Here is a 20,761-nt window from a genome sequence, read left to right on the forward strand (position 1 = left end):
ACTCCATGTCCATTTAAACAATGTGCTTATTCATCAGTTCACGGGCTATGAGAAAGCACAGTCGATCTCAAGAGTATCTGCGATTTGCTGATAGCATTAATACGTTTGAAGACAGAATCCCTCACTGACTGCACAAGGCTATCTAATTGGCAATTAAAGCAACCTGAGACACTCGTCTCTAACGTGTCGAGGTTTAAAGGAACACACATAAAACAGATGAAGGATTCTTGCTCTTGGCAAGTAAGCACTTTCTTTTATGAGCCGACTGATTAGGGATTCTGTTCACCTGCGGCTCTCACAACCGAAGGAAAAAAACGACCGCTGAGGTTCCCAGCAGAACTGCAGGCTCAGCGCTCGACCTGCTCCTGCAAATCAAATATGTGGGCATTATCACCGTGGGAGAATCCGTCTCTAATCAAATAACCAGTAATACTGGTACACGCCAGCCTGTGTTGTTTTGTTTGCTGTGCTTTAAATGCAAGCAGGATTTCAAGAGGAGTAATCTGAGGGTCTGTGCTTGGCACAAGAGACGGATCCGGCACGCCAAGGTCTGTGTGCCGTCAGGAAAAGGCCTGGCTGCCTTGGAAACAGAATAAGGCGACCCAAAGGAGGAAAGCACTCAAGAAGGGGGCGGGAAACAGAGGGAAAAAAGGTGGAGTGTTGTATGGAGAGAGAGAGAGAGAGAGGGAATGGAGAGCCAGAAGGCAGAGTGAAAACACACTGGATTCAAGAGAAAGAGTCAAAGTGAGAGACATCTGGGGGGTGGGAATGAAGTGGTGAATGAGGCAGAGAAAGTCTGAGGCGTTCTTCACACACCACTGCTCGTTCATTCACAAAACAAACGCAGGAAGGCGTAGAGGAAGCTGGAGGAGAGAGAGAGAGAAAGAGAGAGAGAGAGAGAGTGATCCGCATAACAGGAGGCAGTGCAGCAACAGAGCATGCGAGTCCCCCGAGAAGACGGTTAACCGCAAACACAGAGCAGCGAGGCAGAGATCCTCACAGATGCCACAGACTCACACACCCTTGAGTGGAAACCAGAGGGCTCCTGGCACAGGGGGTCCCGACAGATGCGGCGGTCCCTGCACAGGGCCCTGGGCTCGGCCCTCAGGTGGCTGGGGCTGAAGGTGAGTCGCAGGAGCGCGCTGTTGCTCGTCCTCGTGTGGCTGGCCTCCTGGCTCTTCCTCAACGGCCTGGTGTTCGTGCACAGGAACATGTTCTCAGACTTCTGCACTGACGACAAGAGCAAAGAGATCCTGCAGAGGGTGGTAAGCCTAACTTTTGTGATCGCTCATTTCCATATTTGATCAAAAAGGCTCTTAAGCTGTTGCTCGCTAACTCGTCAGTCTTGCCAAACTTTACAAATGAGCAAAAAAACAAAAAGGATTTGCAAAACGTTTTAAGATATACACCACAGGTGAAAATTCTGAACTAATGGATATCACCATACTTCCCCAGTTGATTAATCAAGTTGACTTTTCGGAAATGTTATGTTAAAATTGCAAATGAGACACTATCTAATTAAATATGCGCCAATTTGCTTACATTTCCATCTGAACATTGGATAAAGCCGCTTTCAAAAGTTTTACTTTTGGTATTTTACAGTTTTACAGCTGGGATTTTGGATATCTCTTTTTATCACTTTTTATCAGAAAAAACAAAACAAAAACATTCACCATGTTTTTAGGATTAAATTGTTTTATAAATCAGGCAAATGATGAACCTTTGTAAAAACCTTCAAAATATAGATTGAAATAAAACAGTTTGGTGCATGTCAGTGCTGCTGGAGCGGCCTTTAAAGATATGTATTGCCATTGAAATGTATATGTAATTAAAGAAAGACTTTATTTCCACTAGTCTGAAGATGACATTAAGCAAAATAGCCCAAAGTGCAAGAAAAATAGATTGGTTTTGCCTTAAACGTAAAATGCACTACAGTACTTTTACAACAGATTAATCGGCTAGTTTTTGAAAATACTATTAAACAAGAAGAAAAGGTCTGTCAGCAAAATTAGTTGTCGTGTTGCAGTTGTAGCGATACCTCTGGGGATTTTGATGAATTTTCCACCAAATGATACACAAAGCGTTTCATAGGATTACTCAGTCAAGCATTGAATCATGGGTACCATCAGTAACGGACCTCCATTAAAGGCTTAAGCTTTGTTCCTCCGAGGGAAACCTAAAGCTCTTTTAGAGCCACTGGATTATGTGATGTCAAGTGAGTGCTGAAAGAACATTTTGTTTGTTGCCACATCGGGAACCACAAAATCCTGTTAGCCTTCAAACTGGGATTGGAAGATGATTACTGGCAATAACTAGTAGGAAAGTTTTTGCACGCAAACTATCATTACTAAAAACTAAATGCATTAGCATGAGCAGATTCAGAGCAAGTTTTTATTCTGAAAATGCATGCAATAATTTGAATGATCAGAATGCAGATTAAATATTAAAAACTGAAATAGAACAACCACTTATAATAATAATAATCATAATGTTAGCAATTCAATTTCAAACTGTAAAGTATGTACAAAAAAAGGTAATAACTGTATCAAACTATTACATATTTAAAGTTTTTTTTTTTTTTTTTTTTTTTTCAGTCAGTAACACTGACTGATGTGATCATCTGAGCTATAACATGAATGTGAAATATACTGAGTGAATGACATTTTTGCTCCTGCAATATCTAAAAGCATGACACAAAAGTCATCTAATTCTTAATATTTGGTCAGGCTACGGTAAATATCACACTGAGTTCAACAGCTGCAAGCCAATGAAATGCTGCCGTGTGCCAATATTGTGCAAATGATGACTGGGTGGAGACACTAACTGTGAGGCATCTGTCATTTTGGCAATGAGGATAAAGTGAAAATAACAGACTGGTTGATGTAATTGTTGGGTCTTAGTCAATTTGAAATTCCCATGGATGTTTAGTGAGGAATATTATGGTTCGGGTGCCAGAGTGCAAGGTTTTATATTGGGAGTTTTGGACAATGGGATTATTCTAAAATCAGCTATTTTATAGTGAAATTAGTTTGTTTTGTGTTAGTATTCTTTAAATAGATTATTAACCCCATTTTCAACCTTTCAGTATGTGCACAGCCGAAAGGTACATGAACAGTTTTGCTGTGAATGAAGCTTTTGGCTACAAAAAGCGTGCAATATGCGCTCACAATTTAAAAGTGCATACAAATGATTGACATTTAAATAATTTCATAATCTGCTTTTTAGATTAGATGCTTTTTAGATAATCTGCTATTTAGATTTTTAAATTTTTATTACTCAATAATATTGCAAAAAAAATAAAAAAAATAACATTCATTAACATTTTATTTGTGCAAATTTTTGGGTTACACTTTATTTCGATAGTCTACTTTAGACATTAATTATAAGTAACTTTGCAACTACATGTCAACTAACTTTCACTAGAGTATTGGTAGGCTGTTAGGATAGGGTTCGGGTAATGAGTTGACATGTAGTTGCAAAGTTACTTGTCAGTACAATGTCTGTTGGGGAGCATCAAAATAAAGTGTTAGCAGATATTTAGCAGACTCTTATGACGGCTAAAGTTGGCATGTAGTTGGAAAGATAGTTATAATCAGTAGAATGTCTAAAGTGGATAATCTAAATAAAGTGTTACTGATCTTTGAAGTTTAACCGCTCTCAAATTAATTTTGTATTCATGTCCGTGGATTTACATGTAAAAAAAAAAAAAAGAAAAAAAGAAACTCTCAGATGTAGGATGCCAATTTTTTTTTTTTTTTTTTACTTTTATTAACTTAGCAATGCTTTTACCCGAAGTGACTTCAAAATGAGAATTACACACGTCTTTGAATTTTGATTTGTTTATCCTGTTCTCTGTCTAGTTTTCCAATGAATTGTCTTACAGCGCATGTAGTTCAAAAGCTTTGTGACTGTTCTCTCAAAAGCCACATTAGTTGTTTGTTTGGAAATGCTTTCCAATCAAATCCTTCCATAAATTGTCACAGCGCTTTATTATGACCACGCACTTTGTCTTAAAAGCATTAAAAAAGAAATAATGATGTTTATTTACACTGAGTGTAACGACTGAAAGGTGTAAATTCCTACACTGAAAAAAATTTGGAGTAGGATTTACTTGAAAAAAGCTAGGCAACTTTTTCCACTCAGAAAATGCTAGTAAATTTACAAAGATTTGCCAAGTAAAAACCTACACATATTTATCAGTAGCTTTAATTAGAAATCTTTAAGTTAAATTTACTTGGAATATGGAATTAAGTAAACTTTACTTAACCTAGTTAAGTGAAAGTAACAAAGAAAATAAGTAATTTTAACTTGGCTATAACACTGTAAAAAATGATTTTTTGGTGAAGTAAATACTACTGAAAAAAAACCAATGTAATTTACATGAAAAAGTTAGTTCAGGCAAGAATTAAAAAAACTAAGTAAATTCCATATCAGTACTTAATTCAAACGAGTAGAAATGAAAGCGTAAATATCAACTCAATAAAATTAAGTAAAAATTACTCAACTTTTCTGATACTGGGGTTCCCATCATGCACTGGACCTTGAATAATTAATGAGGTTCATTTTTCACTGGTTTCCAGCTGTATTTACACTGTTTTATCATTGCTTTTGTTGTCAGGATTAGTAACTCGCCATTTTGTGACATTTCGAGTAAATTTTCTGCTCAAAATGACACATTCAAACACAAAAATGATCCATCAAATGTTACCGTCATTGTGTATTGTCTACCAAGTATTGAGGTCTTTGCATTCACATGATGCTTAACATATGATATGCTGTAGTATAAATTACTTAGATCTTAGGTCGCATTAATGGAGATCAAATCCATTCCTGGAGGTTTTCGTGATAAAACAACTTACTATTCATGCCTTATTTGTGACAGTATATCTCCAAAACACTAAAGCCTATTTCTCAGTTGATGAATTGTAAAAACATTCTGATGATCTGCCAAACAGTTAGCTTTTCTAAGGGGTTCAACATTGCAATAAACAACTCAGAGTGCTTCACATCCACACAATAAACTGTTTATAGTTTCTGGCAGCGTGTGGTTGAGAATCTTTGGGCAATTAGACTTTGAACTACACGAGACCCTTTTAATCAGCGGTACCATCTGTCACCTGTGCAACCAGGCCTGTGTATAATAGAACTGTTGGCATGAGTTTATGAAACGTACCTAACTGTTGTTTTAGTGGTGCTCTGCTGCAGGCTCTCAATACACTCTCATGCTTTGTTTCTACTCTTGTGAAGGTTAAGCACAGATGGTCTTGCATGCGGTGGGTAGACACGGTCCACTGACTTGATGGACCTTCATGCTAAGATCATTGTTTTTGTTGTAGGTTTAATGCTTCAAATGTATCATTTGAACAAGATACAGTATGATACAGTTTGAATGGATGTTAGATGATGGAGAGATAAATATACAATATACTGCACATCAAATATTTCAGTGGCTACAAAAGCCACACTTAAAAATGTATGAATGTCATTGCACCAAATAACAAAATATCAACCCAAGCATTTATTTTAAAGGATGGTAGCACAAAAACTGGAGAATTTTTTAAAAACTTATATTTATAAAAAACAATTATAATTAAATATACAATGATCAAAGCTGAATTTTCAGCATCATTACTCTAGTCTTCAGTGTCACATGATCCTTCAGATCCGGTCTTCATATCATTCTTTTGTGGAAACCGTGATAGTCTGTTTTTTTTTTTTTTTAAACATTTAATTAATTTGAATGATTTTTTTTTTTTTTTTTTAAATCAGGTTAAATTAATGATTCAATGACTCACTCATAAAATTGTTTCATTACTGGATGAATCAGCGTTTTTTAAACGAATCTCTTGAATAAATGATTAAAAGACAAATACACTTTTTAACAGTCACTTGTCGCCACCTACTGGTGTAACGATGAAACTGATACAATCGTCATTTGAAGCGCCAGGTTATTTTCTAAAGGTGATTTGCTCTATTTTGATCGCTACTGTGCACATTTGTGTTTATATCCGAACTATAAACTTTTTTCATACCTTCAGTATACAGTAAACTGCTCTCTCTGGCTCAGCGGCAGCGTCAACGCAGATCTGAATGTTCACTGGGAATGGACATGGCACAGGTTTAAATTGACACATTTAGAAATAAGATCATGGGTGTTTGAATCAAGATCGCTGTCTTTTAACTATTAAAGGAGAACTCCGGTCAATTTTAACATTGAGCTCATTTTTTTGTAAATGTGGAGTGCTGTCAATACAGAGAACAACGACAAAAATCGGTGTTGCCTACATCGTGTTATCCTTGGCTGGGCACTTGTAATGACACATCAAGGATGTTAAGAGGCTAAAAGCAGGTTTAAAACTTGCCCCATTGAAGTCAACAGGGTGCAAATTTTAAAAAGAGGATAACACGGTGTAGGCAACACCGATTTTTCTCGTTGTTCTCTGTATTGACAGCACTTAAAATTGACCGGAGTTCTCCTTTAATGGTGCAGCTCTAGTATGTGTGTATATTGGCATACAAGAGTATTTGGAGCACATTAGGCCCTTTTCCTGTTTTGAATTAGAGTTTTAGTGAATTTCTTGTAAAGTAAAAATGATGGAGTGACCCAGAGCAGCCTATGCAGACATTCTTGGCATGCCGGGACTGGCCAGCACTCAGGCCAGATGGCAATACAGCCTGTGGGCAACAGAAATAGACGGCTATTCTCTGGAGTCTAATGTTTAATAATTACCTTGCATGCTCAGAAGCATAAAGAAAATATTGTTTCCATCTTATTTCATGTCGTCACTCAACACTGGAGTTGCATTTTAGTTTTCTGCTCCCTAGAAATCTCTCAGTACCCCCCCCCCCCCCTTTAGTGTGTGTGTGTGTGTGTGTGTGTGTGTGTGTGTGTGTGTGTGTGTGTGTGTGTGTGTGTGTGTGTGTGTGTGTGTGTGTGTGTGTTCTGTTGTTTCCCCAGGCCAAAAGTATAAGTGCAATAATTGCTTAGTAACAGCACACCTCTCCCCAACAAGCCGGTTTGAGTCCGTAGCACAAACTGTGCAGGATGAGTGTTTAATGTTTAATGATCAAGCATAGAGGTTTGTTCAAATCACTAACTCTAAGTACAAGCAATAGTTTTAGTGATGCTTGATGCAAACTATATAGCAACAGCCTGACTGGATCAAAATAAATGCACATTTTCACTGAGAACGTTGAGTCCTGACTAAAAGTTCCATAATGTACAGATGCCATTAATCAAAAAATAGTGTTATTTTATTTTTTATTTTACTATCATTATGGTTGTAATAATATTTTGAATTAGCTATTATTTTTATAATTTGAATTTTCAAGTTTTAGTCACTTTTTATGAGCTTTTGTCATTTTTCTTTTTTATTATTAAATATTGCTATTTAGGCTTGATTTATTTTTGATTTTTGATTAAGTTTTAGTTTCAGATCATTTTAGTTTTTATTTATTTCATCTTAAACTTATTTCAGTTTATTGCCAAGGCAACATATTTCATTTTCATTTAAAGCTTTTCATCTAACATGTATATTTTATTTTATTCCAGCTTTATTTCAATGAACTGAACTGTTTGTAGTAGGATTAGTTTTAGTATCGACAATAACCCTGCCTGGTTGTAGATTTTTCCATGGCAACAACAAATTCAAATACGTTATATATGTTACTATTTAGAGTGTGCCTGCAGTTAATCTATTCGCATCAGAAGCGTCAGACATAATGTGCCAGATCAACATGCTGTCAAATCCAGGGCTTTATCTTCGTTCTTGGCGGTACTGAAAGAAAAAAAAATGTATGTTCCTGTCATCCCAACCGCTAGATTACAAACACAGCCATGATTTACAACATATGAGTCACTTTCTCAGAGTCTAACCGCGGATCAGCAAAAGTTTTCCCTGCCTACACACATTCATTCTTCAAATCTCCAAACAGTGAGTTCACTTTCTATACTAAACACACAAACATACATTGGATTTGGGGCAGCCGCTCATGTATAGGCCTCACGGTAGAAAAGTTTACATGCAAACGGGAGCTGTTGTCCCATCTGAAGCAAAGTCTGGGAATCAAAACATATGTGGAGAATTTGGCTGTGCTGAATAAAAGATCAGCCTCGACCAAACGCCCGGTAGTGACCACAGACCACAACAGGAATCTTTGGCCCACATAAACACCACGAGAGGCCCATGAGAGGGTCTGCAGGGTTGAAGCTCTTTATGTTTATTCTTAGTCGAACTGATAACAAACATCTGAGATTCCTAGTGCGTTATTCAAGTGTCTTGTCAAAGTGACCAACTGGGAGTAATTCGGTAATTGTACTGTATATTGATGACACCTATTGAATCATAGACTACAATTCAAGTTAGTATAGAAGAATATAACGTCATCAGCATGCGCTAGTGGTGAACAAATAGAGCAAGATAAATAGAAAAGAGGAGGAAGCAAAAGAGGAGAATATTGACGCTGTCATGGCATGTCAGTTCTGCAAATGGAGCTTGAGGTGAATAGTTTTAAGTTTTTGCGCCATGTCACGTTGATCAATCTTTCCTTTTCCTTTAAATCCTCGCTTATCGGGCTTATGCTACTCTGAACAATGCACCCAGCGCAATTGACTTTGTACACCGACGCATGTATCATTCCTATTTTGCACCCGCGCAAAGTGCGCTTTTCCCTCCACAGAAGCACGTCGCTAAACTAGGGAATGAACTTGCGCTCCCTGGGCGGTTCAGCGCAAAAAAGGAGGCGTGTTCCGGCGCAAACAATCCCTGGTGCTATTTTGCTGTTCCATAAAACAATTGCGCCACTGACCAGAAAAAACCTAGTCTAAAGTCAGTGGCGCGTTGTGCGTTGTTCATTATGCTATTTTAAGGGCGCATGCTTGGCCATAATCAATGTAGCGTGTGCACAACGCGCATACACTTTGATTCTCTCATCTACACAGAAGCAGCAGTTTTCATTTTTGCAAATCATACATTATTACGATAGATAGATAGATAGATAGATAGATAGATAGATAGATAGATAGATAGATAGATAGATAGATAGATAGATGATAGATAGATAGATAGTTTATTATAAAAGCATACATCTAGCTTACACATTAACCCAAATTATCATACGCCTGTTTAACCGAAGCTAATTTGGGTGTGTTTCTCCATCCCCAATGTCACTTCTCTGTGTTTTACGGCCCTGACGAGAACGTCGGTCTCCTCGGCTGTGAACCGCTCCTTGTGTGCGTCTGGCAAATCCGCCATTATAATAGCAATCCGCCATGGAACAAGCGCGCCTGCTCTTAAAGGGAATGTGAGATAACGCTCTGATTGGTTTATTTCACGTTACGCCCAAACCACACCTATGAGTAATGAAGCTACTTCAGACCAACACATTTTAGATTTGCGCCGGGTGCAAGAGTCATTTATCCCGCCGGGAAAATAGCAACAGCGTCCAAGACCCGCCCACAAAGTTACTTGCGCTTTTCGCTTGACACTTGCGTTTCATATCGTTAAAATAGGGCCCCTAATCTGTAAGTCGCTTTGGACAAAAGCGTCTGCAAAATGACTAAATGTAAATGTATCAATACACCATTTCATGCTGCATTTTTATTGGCTAGTCAGTGGACATAGGTCATAGCAAACACACTGTGAGATGATCAAGCTGTCTACAGCCGTCTTTGAACCTCTCTCACTGTACGACGTAGGACCACCGTTTAGGAGACACGACCACAGAAATCACCACGATTGGTCATCTTTCGTCTGAGACAGCCCAAAATCATGAGTTTGATCTGAATGGAATTAGTAGTATTACTATAATACTATTGAATAGTAACTACTAATGAAGTAGCTCCGCTGGCGTTGTTGTGGTTGCTTTCTATGGTTTTGAACGTGGCGATGTTTTGTTTGGATTACATGTAATGCACATGCAAATGAATATGTGAACCGTTTTGCAACGTATAGGGTTCATGTTAAACAGAACGCCCAGAATTTGAAATCGGAATTGATTCATTTTTCGACATTTTGATGTCTTCACCACTTTTAATAACAAAACCCCCCATTAAACCCTGCTGCTCATCTCTCGTAGACAATGCTATTACATTTATTTATGCTTTGATCGATTTCCAATAAAACACACACAAAATGTCATAGTCTCGAGCCAAAAATTCAGACTTTCTGACCATATCTCCATTACTCTAATGAACGCCACTCAGATTGTCTTCAGAGAATGTAAAAATGTAGTGTTATCATTGCCAATTTTAGCCAAGCAGGTTTAGCTACACAAATGTGTGAACTTCAGTTTTATGACGAATGAGTAAAATGCTCTTGCAGGCTTTTTTGGAACACAGAGGACATATTTTAAATAAGGAGACAAGCAAGGGAGAGCATCCCACAAACCATTCTGATGGATAATGATAAGGAAAACATATCGCTAAAGCCACTGCCGATTGGAGCCGGACTAGCGCCGGACTGTGAGCGGATAACAGCTGTTTACTTTGGAAGGTGACAGAGGACGATTTGCAGTGTAATCTCGGTGGAACACAAATCATCCGAAGCCTCGAAGCCCCTGAACCGACATATATATGTGCAGACTACAGCAACAACCAGTAATTAGCTCATTTTTCACGAGAGGGTCAAAGAGGGAAAATGCAAGAGCAAAAGCAGATCTGTTTTAAAACCATGCATAAAAATGATTCTTTGACTGTTTTGCAAGATTAAATATGTGAATTTCATGCATGGCAGTAAAATATGCTGACAAGTGGCATTGGTACAGTATCTCAAAATAGGCACATATTCAAAAGGTGTGATATAAGATGGAATTAAGATTGCATTGATTAAAAACTGCTTTAACGCGAAGGAAATTAGTTTGCTGAGACACATCATAAGAATGAGACTATATGAAACTGTGTAGGATGCTAGGACATGCTAGGAATAAAATGAATAAACAAAATACAAATGGTATACATTATAAATTACGAATTGTAAAAAATATTATATATAAAATTGTGGCCAAAATGTCCAGACAAGGAAAATTGACATATTCACCCTTTATTACAATATTATTAAATTTTTTCTTTTTTCTTTTTTTAAAATCAATATTTCATTGTCAATGCAATGTAACAAATTGTTCTGACATCATTTTTTTGACCACGCTGTCATTCAAAGAAATCACCAACACTTTCAAAAACAAGAGAAAACCAAAAAAATATTAATAATTGATTGTTGTGGTCAATTTATGTTTTTTTTTTTTTTTTTTTTTTAGCTTTTTGTTTTTCTATGCATTTTATTTTTGCATAGCAATATATAACTTCCCTCATATTTTGGTTTAATTGACCTTGTAATGTCATTATTATCATTTATTCCTGTGATCAAAGCTGAATTTTCAGCATCATTACTCCAGTCTTCAGTGTCACATGATCCTTCAGAAATCATTCTAATATGATGATTTGCTGCTCAAGAAACATTTCTGATTATTATCAATGTTGAAAACAGTTGTGCTGCTTCAGATTTTTGTGGAAACCGACATACATTTTATTTTTCAGGATTCTTTGATGAATAGAAAGCGTTTATTTGAAATGCAAAGTTCTTTACTGACACTTGATTTATAATTAAATTTATATATATATATATATATATATATATATATATATACATGGGTCAATGACGTGACGGGTCATTTTTTTGGTCCAAAGGCCTTAATAATAATAAAAAAACAAATATATAACATCCAAAGTATGTAAGGTAGTACAACTTGATCTCTTTTACTGAATCCAAAAGGTTTTAATTATATTTTACTACATATAAAGGTATTTTAAAGATTTTGAAGTGTCAAAATGTAATTCGGTAAAACCGATATAGTAAATATTTAAATGGAATAATATTGTTTTTAATAACTATAGGAACTACAATAATACAAATATAAAGCAGATAAGGCTCTTTTTTTTTTTACATTTCCCCTTTTCTCCTTTCCCTGTGCAATGTTTTACTTGAATATGTTGGAGTGTTTAGAGTAGTCCAATAAATGATTACATTTATGAGATCAGTGATAATTTGTTTTAATATTTCTTCTGTGGTACACACTATATACTATCTCAACATCAATGTCAAATCAGTTTTTAACTTTCAAATCAGTGGTTAAACCGAATGACTTTTTTGGTGACATTTTAACCATCTTGTAAAAAATGACAAAAAACAGTGTTAATTGATTGTACAAACCACAAAATCTTATTGTTAACACCTAGGTAAACTAAAAAAAAATTTTCATTCTCATTCTATTTTTTTACACTTTTAAAAACCTTGTTCGTCAATGACCCACATACACATTGCATATATGGCTGGGTCTTTTGAAAATGCTGTTTAATATGGAAAATGCAATGAAATATGGTGCACATTTAGCTTGTAATGTGAAGAGCGGAGCGTAACGCAGCTGATGTGCTGTTCTGTGTGTGTGTGTTTCAGTGTGACGAGTATCAGCAGGGCGTTCTGAGCGGTGACCTCTGTGATGACCTCTGCGTGGCCGGTCGGGTGGAATACAAACGTTGCCTCTATTACGAGAATGGCAAGAAGGTCATGGCCGCCAGCTGGCGCGGGGTGCCAGTCGTTCTCAAGTCCAAGCTGGAGAACTTCTCCTCCTACGAGGCTTTAGCTCTGCTGGAGTACCAGGACGGGGCAGGAGGAACGGGCGGCGAGGAGGAGCTCTCGCCTCTGGATGTTGTCTTCTACGCCACCCTGGAGATCAAGAACTCACTCGGCCTGGAGACGGGAACTAACTTGACGTTGCCTCGATTGTGGGGTCAGAAGCTGAAGGAGAGCGAGCGCACGTACTCGCGAGCTGAGCTGGCCTCGCTCTGGGCTCTCCTTCAGCAGGAGGAGTACATCTTCCTCAGGGTCCTGCAGGATTTGACCCACCACGTGGCCAAGATCCTGGGCTCCTGTGGACACTTCTATGCCGTGGAGTTCTTGGCCGCTGGACACGCATGGGACCAACACATATTCTCTCTGGAGGAACTGTCACTGAGCCCCTCGCCAAGCCCCGGGAGCGCACAGGACAAGATGTTCACCGCCGGAGATATGGTTCCCCGAGTGGCTCTGAGCTTTCTGGAGATGGTGGAGCATTTCGAGAATGACTTTTCACACCGCTTACACCTTTGTGATATCAAACCGGAGAACTTTGCCATCAGGAAGGACCTGACGGTGAGTAAACACTTAATAGGCTCATTCATATAAAGCCAGAAGCATATCAGTGAAAGCACAAAATTTCACAGCGGATATTGTAACACCAAATACAGTCAAACCAAAAATTATTCAGACACCATATAAATGTGATATTTCTTTACTAGTGTGTGCAGGACTCTATAGTTCATTTATGTAAGTCAGGAGAGCAAAATAAAGTAAACTGTGACATATTATACCCAAAAATTCTTCATATAGTGACTACCAGTAAAATGTATAAAAATGTGGGACCAAAAATGATTCACACACTTTGCCCTGACCATGTGTTGCTCAAGTGTTTTTTCTTTAATTGCTAATGCAAACGCCACAGACTGAACAAAATTAAACTTTGTAATTGGTTAAGCTAAATTGCTTTTATCTAATTGTGTAGTTAAAGTTAACAGATACTCACCCTGATTCATTTGTGAGACAGTCTAATAGAAGGAAATATCAACTGATTTGATAACTCTGAGTCCTTGTCATATTTTATTACCATTTTCTGAACTATAGCGAATAAAATGCGATTAATGTGTGAATATATTTTGGTTTGACTGCATATACTGATTGACACTTGTTGAGGCATGTCGCACAACGTTTTGGGTTTTAGTGAGGATAGACACATTGGTCACACTTTATTAGGGGGCTTTAGCAACTATGTACTTGCATTAAAAATCATCAGGGACTTATTGCGTTGATGTTGAATTGCTAAACACTTGTGCTGCTATTGAGGTGGGATACGGGTAATTACGGGATAGGGTTGAATCGCTATCGGTGAGAGCGAGAACTCTGATTGGCTGTTCAGCTCAGCGAATGAGTCAGTGTACGAAAGTGATGAAAGCGAGCAAAGAGGTCAAGACGGTACAGACAGAAGACTGTAATAATTTTACGCCATCTTGCATGAGCATTCAGTGCTTGAAGAACTGGTATGAAGAAAGTGAGCAGCGTGATTGATATTCAGAATGGTAAGCAAGCTTGTTTATGGTTTGTATATCTGCAGTCCTAGTTTAGGTTGATATCTAGGTTGATATTTAGACTATTGATATCTGCTGATATACACAGATATTTACTCACACGCAGCTGCAGAACCGACATGCTTGTCCGAGACAGTCGGCTTTCGTCACCGCTAGGTCGAAGGCTTGGTGAGTCCCGGGCTTTAGTGGTATGGGTAGATTTAAGGGTGGGTTAACAGTGTAATTATAGATGTATTTAGAGAAATTAATTACAGCTGTAATTACATGCAAGTATAAAAACCTGTATGTACACAGTAAGTGCATTGTATCAAATGATTCATTTAAAGGTTAGTACATTGTAGTTAAAGACGCTTAATATAAAGTGACACATTTCTTGTCTTTAACATTACAAGTGATCCTCCAAAAGTATGATCTGATTAAACAGGAGAAAAAAAAAGAAAAAGAAAAATGCAAGCATTTACAATGTGATAGTGGTCGACTGAATCATCCGAGGCAGGACTTAGACCCAAATCTGAATGAAATATTTATACGAAGAATAAATATTTTACAATGTTTCCTTTTTGTATTAGATTTGATTATAATTCTAGTAATTAGATTACTGTTATTAGATTATTCTGCATATTATAGGCAAGAGTTATTATAATTAGATCAAATTCCTGAGCACATAATCCTTGTCTCGTTGGCAAAACTGTGATGTAAACCACATGGATAGTGTTTAACTGCTTGATTCAATTTCCTAAAGATTTCCTTATAAACTTATGGTCCAGATATTCCAAGTATTTCAGCTAAATGTGATAATAAATATTAATAATTATAGTTTGAGCCCAAATATTACATCAACAATGAGTTCTTCAAACAAATCTATTTTCGCATATCAGTTAGAATACAAGATAATCATACTGTGAACTAAAATATTTATTCGGATCTCATGATGAAATGATTCTAAAACAGATGAAAAATCATAAGCGTCTGTAGAACTATATAGCAATGCTGGGCATTACGCACACATTGTTTGTGTTCCAGCGTAGCCGATGAGGTTGAGATGAATGCTGCTCATTCTGAGGGTTTAATGGGATTTACTGCCGTACTGTAAACAGCAGCTGATGACATCATGCAGATATGACAGCCATCAATCAAAGTCAGATCAGCGATATGCCACTTTTCTAACACACAGCATTACAAAAGTCAGTATGTGTTTAAGATTCTGTTTGCATTGCCAGTGAATTTTTTTGGACATATCAATTACTGTCCTTTTCTGTTTATGTAGACGACTATGTTAATTTCATGCACACATTCTCATTAATATTCTGATAAAACAGGGTTCAGCATGCAGCAACAGAAAAACAGCTTTGTCAAAGTTTGCCGAATCTTAGTAGTCTAAGAGCTGACCGCAGATGTTATATATATATATATACAGTATACATCTGTCTGTCTATCTATCTATAAAAATCTGGTAGCTTTATTTTACAGTCTTGTTCCACATGTACATCATGTGCTTATTATAGTAATTGCAATAACTGGGTAATAACTAGGTATTACCCTGAACTACGCCTAAACCTAACCTTAACCCATGTAGTTACCTTTTATTACCCTGTACTTTCTTAGATAAGTACACTGTAAGTGCACGTACTGTAAAATGAATCTATTTTTAATTAATAAACAGCATTTAAATAATTTTAATAGTCTGAGACCACTATTGAAAAAGCTTCTATTTAGCTTTTTTTATTGCAAATGATTGCAATACAATTTCTATTTAAAGTTCAGTTTAAATCGTAATCTTGATTATTTTTAATTTTATTTAAAAAAAAATATTATTAGTTTTAATATTTGATAATTCCAATATAAGCAAGAACATCTGACATAATGCACAAAGGGGTTTGGATGATTAATGTCGCAAATTTCTCAGAAAAATGTCAAAATTAGTGTCCTAGAAATATATATATATATATATATATATTTTTTTTTTTTTTTTTTTTTTAAATACCAGATGATTGTGGTTTTAAAATGTTGGGCCCCACTGTAAATATAAATACTATACTTTATATTTATTATTGTTGTTTTTTGCTGGTCAGGTGGTGGCAATAGATGTGGACATGGCTTTTTTCGAGCCCAAAATGAGAGACATACTTGAGCAGAACTGCACCAGTGACAACGACTGCAACTTCTTTGACTGCATTTCCAAGTGTGACAGAACTAAAAACAGATGTGGGCCAAAACGCCAAAACAGTAATCTTCAGGTGGGTGAGGTTTCTATTCTATTGTATACTGCAATTATTTAAGAATTTGCATCAATTGTACTATATTTCAAATCTTTTGGAGTTATGTGGTTAACAATTATATATGCGATAGGATGCTGACTTGTTCTGAAAGAGAAAAGAAAACGACTTTGTTTTTGAAAATTGTCACACAGGAATATCACTAAAATGGCCCGGAGGAGACAAGCATTCTTCAGCTGTAAACATTGCCAAGAAAAATGCTGGGAATGTTAATAGTTCATGATAACGCTGAAGAGAATCAGATAGCGCCATCATTACGGCTCCAAAACACAATGGGGTTTAACCGCGCTGGCCGAACTAAGGAAGCACCTTTGATTATAAGCGAGTAACATCTTTTGCAAGCTACGGCTAAACGCAACAGGCTACAGATAAACTACACATAACATTTAAAAAATCAGATATCAAATCTGCATTAAACAAATGAAGGCTCCATAAACACTGCAAGCCAACAATTCCGATCTCTCATCGCTTTTTGTGATGTTGTTCGCATGACTTTTTAAAAGTAGTACATATTGTTTCAAATGCTCCTAAACTGACCCGTATGTGTAAAACACCAAATGTGTAAAAAAATTTTTTTTTTTTTTTTTTTTTTTTGTATTATAAAATTCAAGGACACTGTAAATCTGGCCCCAATTATTAGAAACATTAGTTAAATTTGGAGCACAATACAATAAGGTTTCATTTGTTAACATTAGTTAACTACATTAGTTAACATGAACTAACATTGAAAAACACTAATGTTAATTTCTACATTTACTACTATATTATTCAAATCAAAAGTTGTATCTGTTAATATTATTTAAAAGACCTGAGCTGACATGAACTAACAATGAACAACTGCATTTTTTTATTAATTATCATTAACAAAGATTAATAAATCAGATGTATTGCTCATTGTTAGTACAGTACATGTTCGTTTATGCATTAACTAATGAAACCTTATTGTGAACAGTGTTTCCGTTAAATCAACATAAAAAGTGCATTATTTCCAACACAACTATTTACACTGAAATTACATTGCAAAAAGAACAAAATAGAATATATATATATATATCTGTGATCAATTTCGATCTGAGTCACATATAATCTGTAATGTGTATATATATTACAGATTATATGTGACTCAGATCGGAAATTGATCATCTAAAATTCAGTGATTTTGTTTTTGAGTCTTTTACGACGTTGGTCTATGATCAGGGAGATAACATTTTAAAAAATTCAGAAAACCCGTTTACACGATTCCTTGTTCCTTTTCTTTTTTGCAATTTCACCAAAAAGGCATGGGAACAAAACCTACAACAGCAAAGGAAGTCACAAAAATACTTGGGTTGATATTATGACAGGCAGATGACAATAAATAGAGTGGAATCAGGTGTAACCATTTTTCCGAATGCCGCCGCCATTGCAGGTTTAAATTCTCCATAAGAGACTTTGCCACAGTCACGCAACGTCTTTCATCTGTTCATTTGGGTTGGTTGGTAGTCAACACCTGCTGTCAGTGCCAACTCCCCTTAAGGAGAACAAGCTAACAGACGAGCTGGCCACAGGTGGCTGAGACAGAGCCCATCTCTCCGTTCCCGATCACTTAACGCAACCCTTGGTGACCTCTACCTTCCCATTGTATGGCCTGCCATTCAGAACAATGAGGGCTTTGTAACGTTCAGGCTGTTGGGTCAAGGAGACCATCGCATTTTGCTCTCCGGTCCCTTTCAAATGGCACGCATAGCGAATATGGCTGATGATTGCTCCGGAGATGATGAAACGAGACCAGGATGGCGCTAATGGCTGCTCTCCTCATCCATAGCAGGTCATGCTTCTGTTTCTGTCTCTCCACAGGTGATCTGTGAGAAGATCTTCAGGCCGTGGTTTTCTCCCACGCTGCTGGGCGCTAAAGCGGGTCTCCCCCTGCAGGTGGCGCTGCAGAGAGCCGTTCAGGAGTGCGCAGAGATCGGCGAGGGCAGGCGGGCCGTGAGACAGCAGCTTCGGGCTCTACTCGTGGAGCTCGTTCAGGAGGACTCGGGAAACCAGGGGGAAGGCCAGGAACGCAAGATGGGACGCGTCCATACGGCACTTAATTTCTAAATAAACTCTCGAAAGAGCAACATTCAGCCATGTGCAATTCTGGAGAACATCTCAGATGACTATTACAAGACCAACACGCACAATCACCAGATTACAACACGTCACTTCCAACCCGATGTCACGGCAATTCATACGTATTTTACGAGGTGGCTAATTCGTATGCATTCGTACGAGTGACCTACACCTGACTGAAAAATTGTACGAATTGGTACGAGTGAGGTCGTATGAATTAGTCACCTTTTACTCACTCATATTGGTCGTGAGATAGCGTTGTCACTTCTCAGACATTCCACGACCCGACAAACGTCGAACATGTTTACTTGGTGAACACAAGCACAGACCAACGGCATAACACACTGATCTGACAAAACCCGATGACGTGTTTGTTGCCGTTGGTCGGCGTCTGTCGGTGCAGTGAGATCTGGCCAGTCGAGATTACTTTGTTCTGCTGTTTTCCAACAGCCAGATTCATGTTTGTTTACTCAAAAGGGACACTGTAGTTCACTCAAAAATGAAAGTTTTGTCATCATTTTCTCACTCTCATGTCTTTCCAAACCTTCTGTGACACAAAACAGATATTTTGAGAAATGTTTCAACTGTTTGTCCATGTAGTGATCCATGATCCAAAACATGTTTTCATTGAGTTTCATTGCATAGAAAAACTTCTTTATTTTCTTAAATGCTCCATAGAAGAAAGCAATGCATATAGGTATAGGTTTGGGATGCAAGATTGTATTTTTTAGGTGAACTATCCCTTTAAGGGTGTAGCTTTGCCTCTTCCCAGCTAACAAATGTATGTTCTAAGAACATTTTGTAAATGTAATGTAATGAAAATGTTGTTTCTGAATGTTCTCTGTGTCTCAGCGTCTCTCTCTACTAATAGTGAAGCTGTTGGTTTTAGTTACTAAGAAATATATGCTAGAATGTCTCAGTTTTTAGCTTTTGTTATAGATAAATAACAGAACAGTGTTGACAATACATTTCTGTGCTACTGAATGTTTCTGTGTGCGCTACTGTCTGTATGTGTGTGTGTTACAATGCAGCAACGCATCAGTTCAGAACGGCGATTAACTTACGTGTATAATAAGCTGTTCAAAATGTGCATTCACTCAATCAAGATGGTATAATCAAACATATCTTTTGGACCACATTTATATGACATTTTACCTGATGGAAACGGAGCATAAAAGTGTCCTTCAAAGATTTCTTATCCTGTTGCGCCCTCTACAGGCCATGATCAGCGACCAGTCCACGTCAAGCTTAAAGTGTCATGGCAGAGCATTAAAGTCGACTAGCCTGTGCAACCCTTAACACGATGTATTGATCATGTTTTTGTGCTAACGTTTTGATAACATAATTAAATACCAGATAATTTTAAACAAACATTCTACTAATATTAGAGGAAGAACGTTTATTCATAACATTGAAAGAACCTGAACGTTAGCCAAAGTTTTGAGAACATTCCCTGTTAGCTGGGTCACCGTTACGTAAGAATAAAGGTGCAGTCACATGATCGGGAATTTTGCAAGATTTTTCAACACGTTCAAGATGCTCTTACATCTCTACACTATTGACAATGGAGGGTTTTTGCCTAGAAACTCTGGATCATCTCAGCTAATGCATCCATTTTATTTCCAGAAGAGAAATTGTCTACCTGTGATTTTGTAAAAGCATTTTAAATAAACCATGGCTCAGGCACAATCCTTCCAATTTGTTTGTTTTCTTACCCACACTAAACCACAGCTGCACGCCGTCATGCCGCATTATATTTGCATTATATCAACACTTTGCAGATAATCTAACAGAAAGCTCAAAGATCAAAACAACATTCGTGTTGGTTCCTGTTGATGGAAGAGGAACACTCGGTGGATTTGTTTGGATCTACCTTCATCGTTGTGGTCTTCACAGGGCATCAGGTTTCAGTCTGCCTCCAGGAGGGGGGAGGGGGGAGGGGGGTAAGAAAGACTAAACACAAGGGGAGGATGAGACGTCGCATAGTTGGGGGAGAAAGACTTAGAGGAAAAAATCACCTGCTGGTGAACCTCACTGATTTATGTTGCTCTGTCTTGGTTGGACCGCAAACGTTTTCCAGCTTGGCTTGCAGCGGTCATCAAATTATGCGTCTCCAAGACAACGACAGGGTCTGGTTTTGATTTGCTCAGAAGTAACTTACAGACAGCAATGAGTTCAACTGTTAGGATGGCAGAATACTGTGCTTGCTAAAGCGCAT

The 20,761-nt window shown here is 37.5% G+C and overlaps 1 protein-coding gene across 2 annotated transcripts; it reads left to right on the forward strand.

Annotated features, from left to right (window-relative positions):
- The first annotated feature begins 317 nt into the window (after positions 1–317).
- dipk1c (divergent protein kinase domain 1C) lies at positions 318–18,558 on the forward strand. 2 transcript variants are annotated; one of them, XM_079863977.1, is made up of 4 exons: positions 318–1,265; positions 12,450–13,184; positions 16,246–16,410; positions 18,286–18,558. In XM_079863977.1, the coding sequence occupies exons 1-4, from the start codon at positions 1,068–1,070 to the stop codon at positions 18,529–18,531; spliced, it is 1,344 nt and encodes a 447-aa protein (XP_079720103.1). In that variant the 5' UTR covers positions 318–1,067; the 3' UTR covers positions 18,532–18,558. The 2 variants fall into 2 exon arrangements, with proteins under 2 accessions (XP_079720103.1, XP_079720104.1); XM_079863978.1 differs by lacking the exon at positions 18,286–18,558 and adding an exon at positions 16,584–17,004 and having other exon boundaries at positions 674–1,265.
- Positions 18,559–20,761: the final 2,203 nt, after the last annotated feature.

This window comes from Squalius cephalus (genome assembly GCF_949319135.1).
Source record: "Squalius cephalus genome assembly, chromosome: 25".
In the NCBI taxonomy this organism is placed as follows: domain Eukaryota; kingdom Metazoa; phylum Chordata; class Actinopteri; order Cypriniformes; family Leuciscidae; genus Squalius; species Squalius cephalus.

Bases quoted from the DNA above. Each gene is read 5' to 3' on its own strand.
- dipk1c (XM_079863977.1), top strand. From the start codon at position 1,068: ATGCGGCGGTCCCTGCACAGGGCCCTGGGCTCGGCCCTCAGGTGGCTG. The intron at 13,185-16,245 runs GTGAGTAAACAC...TTTGCTGGTCAG, and splicing joins CCATCAGGAAGGACCTGACG to GTGGTGGCAATAGATGTGGA. The intron at 16,411-18,285 runs GTGGGTGAGGTT...GTCTCTCCACAG, and splicing joins GCCAAAACAGTAATCTTCAG to GTGATCTGTGAGAAGATCTT.